General features: G+C 36.3%; 1 protein-coding gene across 8 annotated transcripts in view; it reads left to right on the top strand.

The window, feature by feature from the left end:
* KDM6A (lysine demethylase 6A) overlaps positions 1-16,460 on the top strand; it is a 158,802-nt gene that overhangs the window by 78,966 nt on the left and 63,376 nt on the right. For all 8 annotated transcript variants that reach the window (XM_062599581.1, XM_062599574.1, XM_062599564.1 and 5 more), the window contains exon 6: positions 7,858-7,978. In XM_062599581.1, the coding sequence (XP_062455565.1) occupies positions 7,858-7,978 (121 nt within the window). The remainder of the gene's footprint in view (positions 1-7,857; positions 7,979-16,460) is intronic.

Raw genomic sequence — 16,460 nt, 5'->3', positions numbered from 1 at the left:
GTATTTTGTGTACCAGTTCTTTTTCACAAGGGATATATTATTGCAGTTTGCACTCTGAAAATGGTAAAAAGCTAAGACATAAAAGGAGATTGTGCTTTTTAGCACCTTTCAGCGGATGGAGGTTAACTTTTAAATATGTAGCAGCAAAGTTAAGTGATTTTGAGGCCTAATGCTAGTAGATTAGAGCCTTGACTTAATTCAGATTTTTCTTACAGAATTGGAAGTTTCTTTCCTGCCTTTAAGCAAGCCTATTGGGAGCCTGCATATATATTGATTGTTGACTTTTTCATTATTTTCAACTGCAAATAGAACTGTATGTTAAGGTTGTTTAGAAAAAATCAGATTTGTCTCTTCATTCATACAACAAACATAGATGTCATGTAATAAGTGTTCCATGAACTCCACGAGAGCAGCAGGTGGAAATTTTAGAGGAAAAAACCTAGTGCAGGTAAAGATATATGGGAGATTTTTATATATATATATATATATATATATATATATATATATATGTATATTAAAAAAAACAATTTGTATAACATTATAGCGTGTATATATACTTTTATATATATAGTTTGTGTATATATGTGTGTGTATGTATATATAAACATACTTTTATATGTATTTTATATATAGGTAAATAGAGAGATGATTTATTTTATTTTTTTAAGGAGGGCATATATGTGTCAGGTTGATCAGGCTTGGCAAACTCATGAAAAACCTGCAGCTGGTAGAAAGTCATTTACAGTTGATATGTTCTTTTCTATAGATCTTAGCACCATTATGTACTGCAAGGAGAATCTAGCTTCTTTCAGAAATGTTAGTCAAAACTACTTGATCTTTTGGTGCAGCTAATTCACCTATGTATGTTCATATAGTACACAAATCCATATGTTTGAGGAAAGTGGAGAAGGCCTCAAGACCACGTAAGGTGGATTAACGCATTGTGTCTAGTCCATGAATATTTTATTTTATCACACCATTTTAGATATTTGTAGGTTTAATGAGAGGCCTTTACGTAGGTCTCCTAGAAGGATAGGGTAAGGAAGTACTTGATGCTTTTTCATGCTTCCCATATATATAGGGATAATATAAAAGCAAGTGGGAATAAATGCAATTTTTAGGATTCTTGTTCATATTTTTATGTTATTTTTATGAGCTTTTCAGAATTCACAGAGAAATGTTGGATTAACTCCCAGACGTGTGCATTCACTGTAATTCAGTATTACATACTTCTCTACATACTATAAAGAAGCATGACAATATTATCTTAAATACTAAACCTTAGCTGACTCATAGTGTTATGTTTTATATTTCTGTTTAATATTCATGTATGAATGAAAAGCACTAGGCATATGTACAAGTATTACAATAATGTGATCAGACCAAAGATGATTTATGTGCAATTAATATAGTAAGATGTAGTGTATGTATGTCACACGTATAATATGGCCAAAAATGAGTAGGGTAGTTGAAGTAGTCTCACAACTTGAATAATGACAGTTATTTTTTATCCTCCTGAAAATAATTTTATGTTGTATTTATTTTAATACTATTAATTGTAGTAACAATAAGTGCTAACATTAGTATAGACTATTACTTATTCTTTATGATTCCAAATACAAAGAGATTGTACACAGAAGAGATATATTGACATGAATGTTGTCACTCTGAGATACGAAGAACTTGTTAGCACATGGTTTATTTCAACAATAATATACAACATAACAGAATGAGACAAATGATAAACCAGATGATAAGTATCAAAATTTGGAGATACAGCTATTGTTCCTATTTGGAGTACATTTAAAACTAAGAGACAAACCCCCGAACCCCTACCTCCACAAGCCTCCTTTTTACCAGAGCTCCTTAGTTTTCTTTTAGATTCAGAATTTACATCAAGAATTTCAGTGTTTCATCAAAGGTTACCCTTCATTTCTGTGTAACAGCTAAAATCTATCCAACTGCTGGAATGCCGAATTCTCTCCTTTACTTGGAATGAGAATTCTGAACCTGACTGGTCTGTCAGCTGCTGCTGCTGTTGAGTCCCATCAAGACAAAAATGGGGTCCAAGCTCTGCAACTGTGTCCTCAGATACAACAGTGATGCTCTAAGGCCAGTCTGCAGCATTTTCAGTGCTTGCTCTATCACAAATCGCTGGAACTTACGGGTTAGAGAAAAGCTCTTCCTGAAAAAGACCTTAGAGGAGACTGAAATTACAGTCACCCTTACTATGTCATTTAGCTAAGTTTAGTGTTATACAAAACTTAGCTCTTCAGCATTGACCCCATATGCAGGACCCAGTCCTGAAAAAATTCAAAGACTAATGTGAGAGATGATCCAGACCCTTCCCTTGACCTCCATCTTGGCTAAGAAAGGAGCTTGTCTGAGGAAGTCTACCAGTTCTGACAGGCACCTTTTCTGGCCCCTCTATAGCTCTCTTAATCAAAAGACATAGCACCATCCACTCAGTGTCAAGTAATACTTAGATGATCATCAGAACCACCATTTCTACTTCTAGCTTTTTTTTAAGAGATCTCAAAGCTAGTCCCATCTGTTTGCAATGCTGACTCCTGGCACTTCTGTAAGCCAGTATGTACCTACAAGTTGTACAAAACTCACTGGCCTTACTGCCTATCACACTGAGCTGCTTACTTGAGCTGAAAGAATCTGGTCTCTCTCTTACTTCACTCCAGGTTTTCTGGCTGTTGTTTTTTGTGAGTCATTTCCCTCTGCCCTCCCTCTTCTCTCCTTCCCCTCTGCACCCCGAAAATGAAGTTTTGCTGTTCCCACAGTTACGCTGAAACTGTGAAGTGGATGTTGGAAGTACTGTTAAGTACCCCGGTCTAGAGTGGAATCTAAACTTTTTATCAGCAGTCTTATGGGCCAGCCTTCCGTGTTGGGAGACTTGTTCATCTACCTGCAATTGTTCTGTGGTAGCTGCTGTTTGTCCATGAGACTAGGAGAGTTTTGTGCTGCTCTTTCCCCTTCTTTATTTCCTTGTTGATGCCTTTTTTTTTTTTTTTTTTTTTTTTTTTTTTTTTTTTTTAATGAAGGGGTAATATGTTAGTAAAACATTAGGATTTGTCCTAAGGCTTTCTCCAGTGTGGTCTCTGAAACATAACTAGGAAATAAATTTCTCCATATTTTACCTTCTCAACCCTGTATCCCATTACCTAAGCCTTCTTTTTATACTTCTCTTACTATTTTTGTATCAACTGGGCCAAGTCTTTCAGATGCTTTCTCAAGTTATGTCAGTGATTGGCAGATCTAAGGAAGTGGGCATTTCCATGCTGGAACTGGCTAAATGAGTAGTAGTTGTGACCTCCTCTGTGTCTATGGGGACCCTCCATCCTCTGTGTAAACAGCAACCACTGGGCTACTTTACCAAATGCTGTGTCTGCACTGCATGCCTCCAGGTGTATCAACAGTTTGTGCCATTGTGGAGGGCACAGCATTTGTGATACAGTCCAGTGGTTGATGTTTGCATGAAGGGCTCTGAGATTTGCTGATTGACAGTGACATTGTACTGGTAATTGGCAGTCTGTGGAGTTCCTGCTTTGGAAACACCTGCTATGGGAAAGCCCAAGAAGGGATCTCATGTGAGAGAAGGAAAGAACTTCTTACCAGTAATTTGGTCCATATCCATTTGCTTTCACTGTCCTTTTAGATGGTCTGATGTTATCCTCCTAAGTACTAGGGAAGACAGAGTTTAAACATGTGCTCTGTAGATACTGCTTAATCAAAAATATCTCAGGTTATCTTCAGGTAACTGGGTCTATACATGTATTTAAGATTAGAATGTATGTATAGACTACATAGATGGTAATTAACCATTAACTGAGTGATAATTAACTTTATGTTTTGTTGTCCTCTCTTTCTGGAATTATGTATAAAATATTTCTTGAAGAAAAATGTGTAATACCTTCTAATACTGGAAAAAATACAATAGTTACATCTGCTGTTGTAGAGAAATGCTTGAGGACTTCGTTGCTGAAAAAGTTTTGACTTTCAGCTGTTCTGGCAGTACAGACAGAGGAGTGGTATCTAAAGACTGAGAGTATTTGATAGAATTGTAGTGTCATGGCTACTATAGTATGCATAATTTTTTGATATTCAAACTGTGCTGATGGGTTTCAAATATAGATTTGTCCATCATGTCATTTTCATTAGTTACATTTGGAACAGATAGTCATAAAATTTAAAGAAGATAAAGAATGAGAAAAAGAAAGTTTGACTCCAACTGCCTCAAGTATTTTTCCTCATATATTAAAGTAATAATATGTTACTTTCTTTTCTGTTAGTAGGCTTATTCTGATTTTGATGTATTTTGTTTAATCTTGTTAACTTTTGAATAGTTAAATTAATATTTTTTCATTATATTCTTTTTCTCTGTTCAAAGCTGATTTTATTCAGAGTTTATCTAGGTAAAACTTTCAAATTGGAGAAGCCTGATGAGAGTTTGTTAAATGTGTAAGATAATCATCTCTTGATTATTATTCACCTGCTTTCTTCACCTTCATTGTGATAGGCATTATTGTACAGATGAATCAGTGGAAAAAGAATTGCAGTCTTGATTTGAAGATGGTAGATTGATGTAGTTTTTATTTTCCCAAATGACCATAGTGACACCGTATAGGAAACAAGCCCCAAAGTACTTTGCTTCCTCTATAGTGTCTGTCTTGCAGTCTTGCTTACACCTTTTGTCTATTGTTAGATAGCCTTTCCCGCCTGTTAGTGGAAACCCTCCCATTTTGGGGAAGAACTCTCAAAAGATGTTACCATTCAGATGACTTTATTTGTAAACTTTTGATGATTCTCATTTTCAGAGAAATAATGAAAGGAATTTTTATTCATTATTATCAGTTGTCATTGTGGAAAAACTATATATTGCATAATCAATATAGAATTAGCACACTGGAATTAAATAAGATGTGGAGCAGCATTTTGAGTAGAGAAGATAAAATATATTCCAATACCTGATTTTTAGTTAGAAAAGCTGTTTTTTGGACTATTCTAGCATTTTGCACTACTCTTATAATATTTTTCCTTAATTTACTGATTATAATGAGCCTTAAGTTTATGTTAGCTTTTGGAATTCTCTTTCATATTTTTTATTATGGCATCCAAGGATAGAGAATTTAAGATGTAAGCAAGTCCAGGAGTTCCCTAGTATTTTGAGTGCTCCTGACTTCATTCTTAAATGTAAATCCATCAGGTATTAGAAACTGAGAGATAGTTTAATTAGACTCTCCACTACGGTGTCCGTTTCCCTACTAAATAAGTGCTCCTTTAAAGTGGCATAAGTGCCTATGCTCCTTTAAATTCTTTACCATTCAAGGATATAATATTTTTAAAGCATCTCTGCCTTTGTTCTCAACACCATAAGTTTAGGAGTGATCAAATGTAACTGAAATTTACAGCTAGAATGTATAATATCTGGCTGATAGCATAGTAAACTAAAAAAATATCTAAAAGGGTACAAAGATGTTTTGTTGATTGGCATATTTTCCAAGCATCTGCAAAGTAGGTTGAAAAGCATGCCATTATTTCCTGTGTAGATTATGTGTAGGGGAATTATGTTTTGTCCCACCACTTTTCCTTCCTTCCTTGACATTTTGAGCTTGTCTTCATTAGAACATATGTTATAACACTGTCTCAAAGGCTTATGATTACTAGTAATGTTAAATGTGGCTCCACAATAGACAAGGGCAAATGATATTGTCATGTCATCTGTACACAGTTAAACCTTAGAATACTATCTTTGAACAAGGTGCAAATAATAGAATATTAAGTACCTGTGGCTAATATATTGAGGAACATATTAGAAATAAAACCTTTATTGAAACAAAAAATGCCATTACACAATAACAACAATCTATACTTTAGTATAAAAACACAACTTAGAATGGTAATGTAGTATACAGGCATTTGTAAGCCAGAATCCAAAAGTTGATCCAGTCTTTGTCCTCCCACTTGAAATATTTGTGTAAATGAATATTGTTACATATTGTTACAAAAAGTGGATTGTTATTTATGATAAATTACTTATTATTGTTTTTAATATAGGTATTGAGGCATGTAATTCATCACCATCCATGCAATAATTCAAGGGAAGTTTAAATAAGATGTAGTTTAAAAGAAAACAAAAATGCCCTCTGCTTAGCCAGTGCAATAAACAGGAAGCTTAAATAAGTTTAAATAAGTAATAATAAACTGTGGCACTTTTGTACCTTACCTGTTCATTCTTCCTTGTGTGAGGAGACAAGTAGGATACCAAGGGAGGAAGGCCCTTTTGAAGGACTGTGCTTGAAAGCCTCAGTTCCACAATAAAAATGTAATATCTTCTTAAGCTTGTCTGTTAAGTTGTATTTAAATAAGTTAGATAATGCTTTAGATATTTAAACATATTTGTTGTGTTGTCTAGAGAAAGTTACGTGTCATTGCTTTATTTTGACAGCAAGAATGAGATGGGATTCTGTAAATACTTTAGATTAGAAGTGTGTTCAGTGAGGGTTTTAAAAGTAACCCACTTGTATGTTTTGTGAATAAGACAGGCAAGGAAAAATATTTATTGAATTTCCGATGCAACTGCTAAACTTTGTCCTTACAAATGATACAACACTTAGCTAGAGAGCAGAAACGAGATTAATTTGCCTAAACACTGTATGCTTTTAGGCATTGTGGTATATGCTGCCCAGCCTCTATGCATTGCTCCATAGTGGGTGCAGTTCTCCCCATAGTCCTGCCTGTCATCTACTAGGTCTGTGTAGATCTCCTGGATTGCCTACAACATACCAAATGGCAGTTGCCCCCTGGTTTAGGTACTTGAATCCTATCATAAGTGTGACTGACTTCTTATTTCTGTCATCGTATGAGCAGTAATGTACACGAAGATCTTTTCAACCAGTCATTTGATTTCAGGGCAGCTAACACAATGAGTTTTGTTTCTTTCTGCTTATTGATTTCCTCTATGAATCTAAATCTGTTCTGTTCTAGTTTGATTCTAATTTTATGCGGTTGGCCTGAGAAGCAAAATAAGCTGTGTCAGGCCTTTCTAGAACCGTGATTTTCTCTTCTCCTAAATACAGTTCGTCCATAGCACTTTGGTTTTGTTTTATCTGGTACTGTGCCACCATGAACAGGAACAAGTATAGAGAGGATTTAAAGATAAGTAAATATAATCTGATCCTGCTTCAAGTATCGTGGGAATGTGAAAAGGAAGTTAGAGTGAGAGGAGGAGGTGGGCTTTCATGTCTGTGTTTTCTTGGAGGCAGTTAGGTGACTGGCAAGTAAAAGACTAATAAGTAGTATTTGAGTCCCTAGACAATCTTGGTGCTAAGTAAGGGAGGAACAAAGTTCAAAGTGGAGGTAGTTGGTACAGTGGGAGGAGATGTGGGAGGAGATACTTCCTTCTAAGCCTGCAGTTCTGCTGCAGCTTTCAGGTGGCTCACCATCTGGAATCAAAGGCTTGTTGCATGAGCAACAAGTTGTTACATGAGGTTGTTACATGAATGATCTCTGCATGCAGTATTATTCTACTCATTTTTTTTACTGATTCTTAAGTCTTCTTTCCTGAAGTAGTATATATGTTACTATATTAAAAGCAGTAAATCATTTAGTTTCTCTAAATTAATGGAAAGGATTAGGCTTTCAAATAGGTTGTCTGGAGCACAAAGACTATCCAATTCGAAGATTCAAAATGATTAAGCAAAAACATTGCATTTAAGTAATTATACTGCTATGTTTTTCTGTAAAAAAACACATTTTCTGATTCAATTTCTGCTAGTCATAAATAATACTGATTATAAAGTAATATGTCAGTAAAAAAATAATTTTAAAAATCTTTTTGTTTTTCAGGGCAATTAAAGCATTTCAGGAGGCGCTTTATGTTGATCCCAGCTTTTGTCGAGCCAAGGAAATTCATTTGCGACTTGGGCTTATGTTCAAAGTAAATACAGACTATGAGTCTAGTTTAAAGGTAGGTTTAAGACATTCTAAATTGAATTTAACATTTATTGTAATTTGTGTTGCATTTTAAAACTACAAGGAATGCAGAAGTGTATACAAGTTAAATATTACTTGCTTTGAAAATGAAAAGCTCTTCAATATAAAGTGTCCTAGTGTAGCAACAGAGTAAGGATAGGATTGGAGGTGCCTTAAGTGCTGCAAACATTCAGAAAAGCCTAACAGAATTATAGATGAACACTGATACTCTAGTAGATTATGCAGAAAGGCACAAAGAATGACTTCTTGTAGAGTTCTCATTAAAATAGTACATTTTGGGGAAAGGCTGAGAAAGTACAGAAAGTCTATGGAAAAAAAAGAAGACAGAAATCAGCAGTTTGGATTTGCAGATGCTCTTTCTCCTTTTTTTCCAGCTTCACTATTGTGCACTGATAATTCACAAGAATCACTAAAAATATAAAGCTTTTATGACAAATTGTTCTTCCATCAAACTTTTATATTGTTTCTACTTTTCTAGCAGGGTTTTTTTCTTTTGGTTTGGTTTGGTTTTTTTTTTCATCCCGGTTTGAGAGTCAGCTTGTTAAGGTAGCAGTTTATGTCTAACCGGTTAGAAATGCTTTTGTTAATATAGTAGGGTTTTTTTTTTTAATCTTCTGTCATTTTATCTCCATTCATTTAACATTTCTGTTCTCCTCCTACCTACTTTCATTTCCCAGTCTATACCCATATTCTCTCCTTCCATTCTGCCTCATTCTGTATCATAGTCTCTAAATTTAGATCTACATGTCTTGGAAAAAGGAAGTTTTCTCTAAAGGAGTTTCGTATCCTGCTAGGAAGTGCATCCTGCAGGATACAGATTTTTCGAGTGTGACTATTTTTAATGCATTTCTGCATACTAGGCTCTTCTAAAGCTATTAAAAAATTAAAAATTTTAGATTCGAGGAATCTTGGAAAATGACTTCCTTTTCCTGGAAGATTGATTTCCTGGAACCTGTATTTATGAGGCAATCAGACTGTCAAAGATTTGAAAGAGAGTATTAATTTCAACTCCTTTCAGTCTTTGTAATACAGATTAGCACTTTTCTTATCAGACTTTCTTTTCGGTCAGAATGCACGTTTTTGCCTCCAGAGGCAGATAAAGCTGGGAAGTTTGATTAAGAGAGGATTACAGTATTTAGGGAATAGGAAAGGTTTGGTGCAGTGAATGGCAAAAGAGAGCGAGGAAGCAAGATGTAGATCATCTTGTTGGGAAAGGGTTATGCATGAGTTCAGATGGTCCTGTTTCCTTATTCTTTTGGTATAGGTGTTGTATTGACTCCTGTGATACCTGTGATAAAAAGAGTACTGAAAAAGTCTTTATTTATTTATTTATTTATTTATTTAAATGAAATCTTAGGGACAAAATAGAAGAACAGATTTATAAGGAGGTATGTTTTGTCCACCATTCAATTTTTAATTGGGTGTGAGTGGAAAAGAGGGGAGAGCTATACTGTCCCCTTTTGATACAAAAAATAAAATGAAACTGCATTCTGGCGTTTGAAATTTGAGACATCTAAGTTACAGTTTCCTTTCAGTTTCCTCTGCTGTGAAGATAGTGATCTTCAGCAGAGAATTGATTACAGGCAGTGGGTAGAAAGAAAGACAAGATTTAATAGGGCAGTCTTCTGGGTCTTGAGCAGATTCAGCCATTTGCATAGCGGATTTAAGGCAGATTTAATGCCTGACCCTGATTTATATTTGTTCAAGATGGAAACAGATCAGCAGGTACCATATATCAATTGAGAGATAGAGTAAGTGGAATAAAAAGCCAATTTGACTATTCTCTGAGACAAGGTCTAAAAAAGCTTCAGCCAGGATTCTGTGCCATTGTAAGAGGCCAGTCAGAAAATAAATCTTCAGTGAAGAGAGGGAAATGGAATGATGGCGGTTTTATACAAATGTGAATAGAAAAAAAGAGATGAAGAAAAAGTGGGAAAGGATGTTTCCTCAGAATGCCTTAACAAAGTGGCAGGGGAAGTTTTATGACATGAACATGCTACTGCTCACGAAAGAAAGATGAGCAGCTACAAGTAATGAAGAGTCACGGTTGGCTGGGTATGCCTGTATTTGTTCTTGTGGAACTTGGTAAAAGGATTCAGGATTTTAAAGACAGTTGTGAGTTCTAGGATCTAGCCTGCTAAAGGCTGGCCTTGAAGACATTATTTCTTGGGGCCTTATACTGTCATAACTCACAATCCAGTTTGAGCTTCCCATGTGACAGTGAGGCGGAAAACGGAAATAATTTTTCATCTGACACACTTCTGGCTGTTTTGTATTTCACAAATTGCACTCATGTTGCATTACTGTACTTTGAAAAATCATAATATTTTTGATAGTATTTAAACATTCATTTAAAGTGTGCAATTGCTAATAATAAACCATTCCCAACCTATGAGTCATTGTCAGTAAGAATCTTCAGGAAATGGAGTAAGATGGGAGTCTGAAGGTCATATCTTCCATGTTTTTTCACAATTTTAGACCATTAACATAAATCAGCTATATTTTATGTAAGCAATTTAAGTAGTAAATTAATTTGTACTATTTTAAGATGTTGATGATCAAGATAATTACTAGAGTGCTGTTGAACAAGCATAAAATAAACTCATAACATTTTTTCAGAAATTAGTTATTGCTTTTGCATGTTTTTAACATTGCTGCTGCTAAGATTAGCAAATTGCTTTTAGAAGCCTTGTCTGCTCCATTATCTCGTAGCCATAGACTCTGGCAAAACACGAGTGTCGTTGAGATTTTCTATGTCTTTAGACTTGCACTAAGGGATGGGAAGGGAGCAGTGGCCTTTGTGATGGAAAAGGAAATAATCCTTCTGTGACCTGACAGTTAGTATTACCTTCCAAAGTGATACATGAGAGGTAAACTTTCACCATTCATCAGAAAGATACAGTTAATTCCAAAGTCAAATGGTGATGTCTTTGGGGGAAAAAAGATATTTTTGTTACAGATTACTATAGCAGAAAAATACAGTTAATGTTTATCCCTCAATTCTAACCATTTTACACATTATTATGTGTCCCAGCTACCCTTTTCCTAGCTACTAATAAAACTAATGACCCTAGTAATACTATGTATGATTGTATTAGGTGTGGTGGTGGTGGTGCTATGATAACATAAAAGGACAATAAAAGCAAGATCTCTAGCAGTAGAATTCATCTTACTAGTCTGGCTAATGTAGCTAGAAAAATTGTCCAGACCTTGAGCACAAGTGACATTATTTCTGATATATGTCACTTGCTTATCCTAGCCATTCTCCTATTTATCTAATGCATTATTTCAATTTTAGCATCCTTTTTCTTACATGTATGCAATTATTTTTACACACATCTCTCAGTTCCTGTATAAACTACTTCTGAATTTTAACCAATTTTTAACGAATACGTCAGAGCGAAAGTGGTTTTAAAAAGAAGTTTCTACAACATGCCTGTGGAACATGTTGCCCTAGAGCTGTTTATTTGGACTCTACGAGCTAAAAGCAAGGCGATCTGTTTGGCTTGGTCAGTGACAGAAGGAAGCAGACTGGTCACAAGACTGGCCTATAAGGCATGGTCATTCTCATCGAGGTAGCTGCCCCATCACCAGGTACATTGCTGTGCCTCAGGCAGCCCCGATGCCTCTTGTCCAGCTGGCAAGCTGAACGCAGAGCTAGCTAGAGCACAAAGGTGGAGCTAGATATATTGCATGGGAATAGTGAATGTTGTAAAAGAGAAGCTGAGGAAAAAAGAACACGTACAGCTTTAATATTATTTAGTTGAAAAGTGGGATTGTGTTGGAAACCATGTGTATTGGAAAGCAGTCTTTCATTTGGTGCTCATTCTGTTCTGCTCTGTTGAAGTGCTGTGGTGAGCTTTTGGTGGGGGATTACGATCACAGCCATCCTGAAAAACTACTGAATGTAAAACTCACCATTCTATGATATCTTCTTCTGTTTGCTGACAGATTGCTTCTGAAAAAAATTTTTTTCATTTCTATTTGAATGGTTGATAGCGTTGAGGGAATGGTATTTTTTTTAATAGGTGGTCAATAGGGACTCTGGACATAAGCAGCTTATATTGCAGCTAACCAATCTATGTTGTGTTTTGGGATTTTTTTTATGTATCTGAACAGTGACAAAACTCTTAGAAGAATCAGAACTAAATTTCTCATGCTTTCAAATATCTGCTTGTCAATAGAAACAGTTGATACTATCCTTCACATTCAGAAATTCTGCCTCCATATTTTATGTGTAAAGTAGCCATCTTAGTAGTTTGCTTTAGGCCTGTGTTTTGATCTTTGTTTCTAAGCCATGAATTTAAATATAATTCTGGGGTTTTATACCCAAGCAGTGACAAAATCCATGGAAGAATCAGAGCTAAATATCTTGTGCTTTCAGGTATTTGCCTATCAGAAGAAACATCAATACTGTCTTTCACTTTCAGAAGTTGCTTTCTGGAAGTTTCACTTTGTCTCTGCTTATTTATATATGAAGCAGCTATCGTAGCAGTTTGATTTAGGCCTATGCTTTGATTGTTACTCATAAATTATGAATTCAATATATTTGGGATTTTTTTAAGTTATCTTCCTGAGGATTTTCATTTGTTGTAATACTAAGACATACTACTTAAATCAGGATAAGCAGAAGGTCCTAGAGAATTAGTGTATCACTTCTCTTGGGAATATATACATGGATTAAATGAAAAAAAAAATACTGATATAATACCTCAGAGTTCCTTTTTGAAATCAGATACTTTTCTATCACTTACTCAAATAATTAATTGGTGTGTGTGTGTGTGTATGTGTGTGTGTGTGTGTGTATGCCTTTATAAAAGATAGATACATATATAAAGATATATATATGTAAAGATATACATCTTTATGAAGATATTTGTAGCTGCTCTGAGGTATATGTGAATGTGTAGCTTTTATAAAAATATTGATAAATCTTTATCTGTGAGAGCTGGGCCTGTTCAGCCTGGGGAAGAGAAGACTGCGGGGGGATCTTATCAATGTGTAATCCCTTCACCCACCTGAAGGGAGGGTGTCAAGGGGACGGGGACAAACTCTTTTCAGTTGTCCCGTGTGACAGGACAAGAGGCAATGGGCAGAAATGAACCACAGGAAGTTCCACCTGACCGTGAGGGGGAATTTCTTCCCTGTGAGAGTGCCGGAGCACTGGACCAGATTGCCCAGAGAGGTTGTGGAGTCTCCTTCTCTGGAGATCTTCAAGGCCCGCCTGGACACAACCCTGTCTAACATGCTCTAGGTGATCCAGCTTGAGCAGGGGGGTTGGACTAGATGATCTCCAGAGGTCCCTTCCAACCTTACTGAATCTATGATTCTATGATTTATTTTTTCTCAGTAATGAATAAAAAATACATTTGTAAAAATGAATATTATGGTGTTTCAAATTTTGTTTCATAACAAAACAACAAAAACCAACATAGTTATTTTTTCACAGATTATTTTTTAAGTTTAAACATGTTAAAGTAATTGAAAACTTTTGTATCCATTCTAATCACTAAAGAAAAATGAAACAAAGTACATATAATTATGAAAATCTTTTATTTTGTTTATAATCTTATCCTGTGTTTCATTTTATCTCTGTAATTGTACCAGAAACTAATCAGAGATATTTTTAATTAGAAAATAAAACAAAAGGCTTCAGCTGTTGTAAGGTGGCTTTCTGAAACTTCTAATGCTTCATTTGAAGAGCTTTTTGTGAAAAGCCTGATGAAATTTGGTAAAAGATTATTTTTACAAAAATGTAAGAGGATGGAAAGCAGTAGAGAATTAAATTGCTCACTAAGCCTTTGTTGTTTGTATGTGTGCAGCATGGAAATAAAAAAAAATGCAGGAAGTTTTTTAAAAAAGAAAAATTTTAACACAGTATGCTACTGTGTAATTAAATTGCACTAGAGTTACTAGTACAGCTTGTTTTTTACAGTAGACATCGGGTCTGGCCTACAGAGTGTTTTTGTTCTCTCTTACTTGGTTTTGCTTGGTTTTTCTTTTAGTCATTTTGCTATTTTCCTATGAAAGAAAACTGCAACTGTATTTTAGAAGTATTATAATTACAAAGAGGGATAAATGCTAAAATTAGATTAACGTTCTGCATGGTATTTTGGATCATTTGAAGGCAAAGAGCAAATCACCTTGAGAGAAATAGTTGACTCCAGAGTTAAGTGTTGAAGCTAATTGCTCTGGGTGTTGGTGGTACACTTGTCTTTGAGAGGTATCTTGAATAGTCCCTTCCTTTTCAGGGCTTATTAGCTTTCCGCGTAACTGAAATGCTGCCGCTTGCCCTGTGCTGCAGGGAGGGAGCTCGCCGCGTGCGCAGACCCCGTTGCGCTTTCACCCAGCAGCCCAGGGCAGCGCCCTCCGTGCGGGGCTGCGACACGGTGCTGGGGCAAGCTTCCAGCCTTCGCTTTGCCTGGGGCGGGTTGTTTCTCCTGGCCGTCCTTTGGGCTCTGCTGTAAGAACAGCTAAACTCTGCTCTTGCACAAGTAATGACACAATGTACAGCCAACATGAGTTTTTGGATCCGTTTATGAAAAACACTCTAGGGTACCATTGAAGACGTTGTTTGGTGAACGTGAATGCAGCCTTTTGGCCACCGAAGATAACAGCTTTGGTAATCTCTCTGCTTGGAAAGATTTTTTTTTTCAGCTGTGGCCATCAAAAGAAGAATTTTTTCTGAGCAGGTTGCTCTTACTCAGTTTGTGCAAGTGTGTGTGACCCTTGTTGCTTCTGCCTTCAAGCACTTCTCTTTTGCCCGGTCCTTGTAAAAAAATTTCTTTGGTGTGTGTTGGGGGGTGTCTTTGGATGCTGGACAAAAGTAGCTGAACATTTGTGCTGTGCAAACCTTCATCTTAAAAGATGAATTAATTCTGAATCGGGCAGACCCTGGAGAGAAGGGTGATGAGCCAATGTAGCAGTGCGTGCTGCACATCCTCCCCAGCCCCTCGCCCCCGGCCCCTCAAACGTGCCTGGCAAGCAGAGGCCGGGCGCTCTGCCATGCCAATTATACAAGGCTCGCCCTGGCCTACTTACCCCAGCAAAGGCCGCTCCTCTGCGCGAAGCATCGCACCCCGGTCAGTCACAAAGCCATCTCCTGACAGCATTTTCCTGAGTCACGATGGAGCTTCCCCTCACGGTAAGTCTGTGAGAGCTGTCAGGTTGCAGGTGAAGGCTCGCCTGGTTTGCTAAAGAAATGCAGAACTGAGAGTCATTAGACTTGCTAACGTCATCCTAGAGTAGAGAGAAGGAAGGTTGACGATCACTATTGCAAAGCCTCAGGTTTTGATGTAAGCAGAACTGTAATTGAAAGTCTTGTGCTGAGATGAAAGCGTTGCTTTTTGTGTTGGTCGTTTATTCTTTAAATTAAAGAAACAACAAAAATATGCCTCCTGGCTTCTTACGTTTTGAAGGCTGTGTAAATTGAAAGGACTAATGCATCAGGAGAATTGGTATTTAAGTCTAGTAGCAAAAACAGGCTGTTTAAGTTACTTAAACCCGTATCAGATTCCTTTGATTTTACTGCTAAACTTAATGCTCTCACTAGCTCTGTTTATATGCAACCCACTGTACTTCAGATGCTTGGAAAGGATACCTTAGAAATTGTTTCCACAATCAGAGGCAAGTCAAGGACTCTAGAGGAGACAAAATAGACTTTAGATAATTGTGCTATTATAAATTGCTGCAAATCAAGGTATATTATGACTTCAGCTGCAGCTCTTGAACAGAGACTGTTGCTTTTTAACATTCAGCACACTGCCTTCTAGGTAAATCCTCTTACTCAGGATTTGAATTTCTATAGACTGCTGTCTGCCTTGAGGTATTGTATGTCGTCTCTGAACTGCAGCGGCCTCTCCTGCATAATAACTATTTCACACAGCAGTAGCCAGCCTCAGTACCGCAATATTCGTGAGAGGTGCAGATGTTTGCTAGCTGCTTCTGTTGCAGAAATGGAAATTATTACTATTTTTTTGTTATTATTTTTGGTGCTGGTAATTTTAACTGGTGGATCTGCTTTTGCCTGATGAGTTTTATGTGTTAAAATGCATGCTTTTTTTGATCTGTTTTTGAATACTTAACAGGGAGCTGTATATTATTTAGCTAGCTAGAGGTGTAGGTTTGTTCATTTGTATGTGTGTTTGAAAGGTTCTTGGCTTGAAAGGTTCTGGGTTTTCTGCGTATTGCTTTGCAATAATTGTTCAGTGCAAATGGGTTATTTTTCTGTAGTTCAGGCTTCAGATTATGCGTTGCTGTGCTATTTGTAGCTTTGTAAGCAGTATAATCAGAAATTTACTACATTTGAAAATTGTTCATAATGTGGATTGTGAGATTTGAAAGTCTAGTATTGTGGTAGCAGCAAGAATGTAAATTATTTTAGGAGGCAATGGTGAGAATATTTATGCTTTCTACTGTACAGTGCTGATATTCCTGGCATATTTAAATATTAAAAT

The sequence above is a fragment of the Rhea pennata genome, chromosome 1, assembly GCF_028389875.1.
Source record: "Rhea pennata isolate bPtePen1 chromosome 1, bPtePen1.pri, whole genome shotgun sequence".
Lineage (NCBI taxonomy): Eukaryota > Metazoa > Chordata > Aves > Rheiformes > Rheidae > Rhea > Rhea pennata.
Note: the sequence above shows the minus strand (reverse complement) of the source record. Positions and strands in the feature narration are given on the sequence as shown.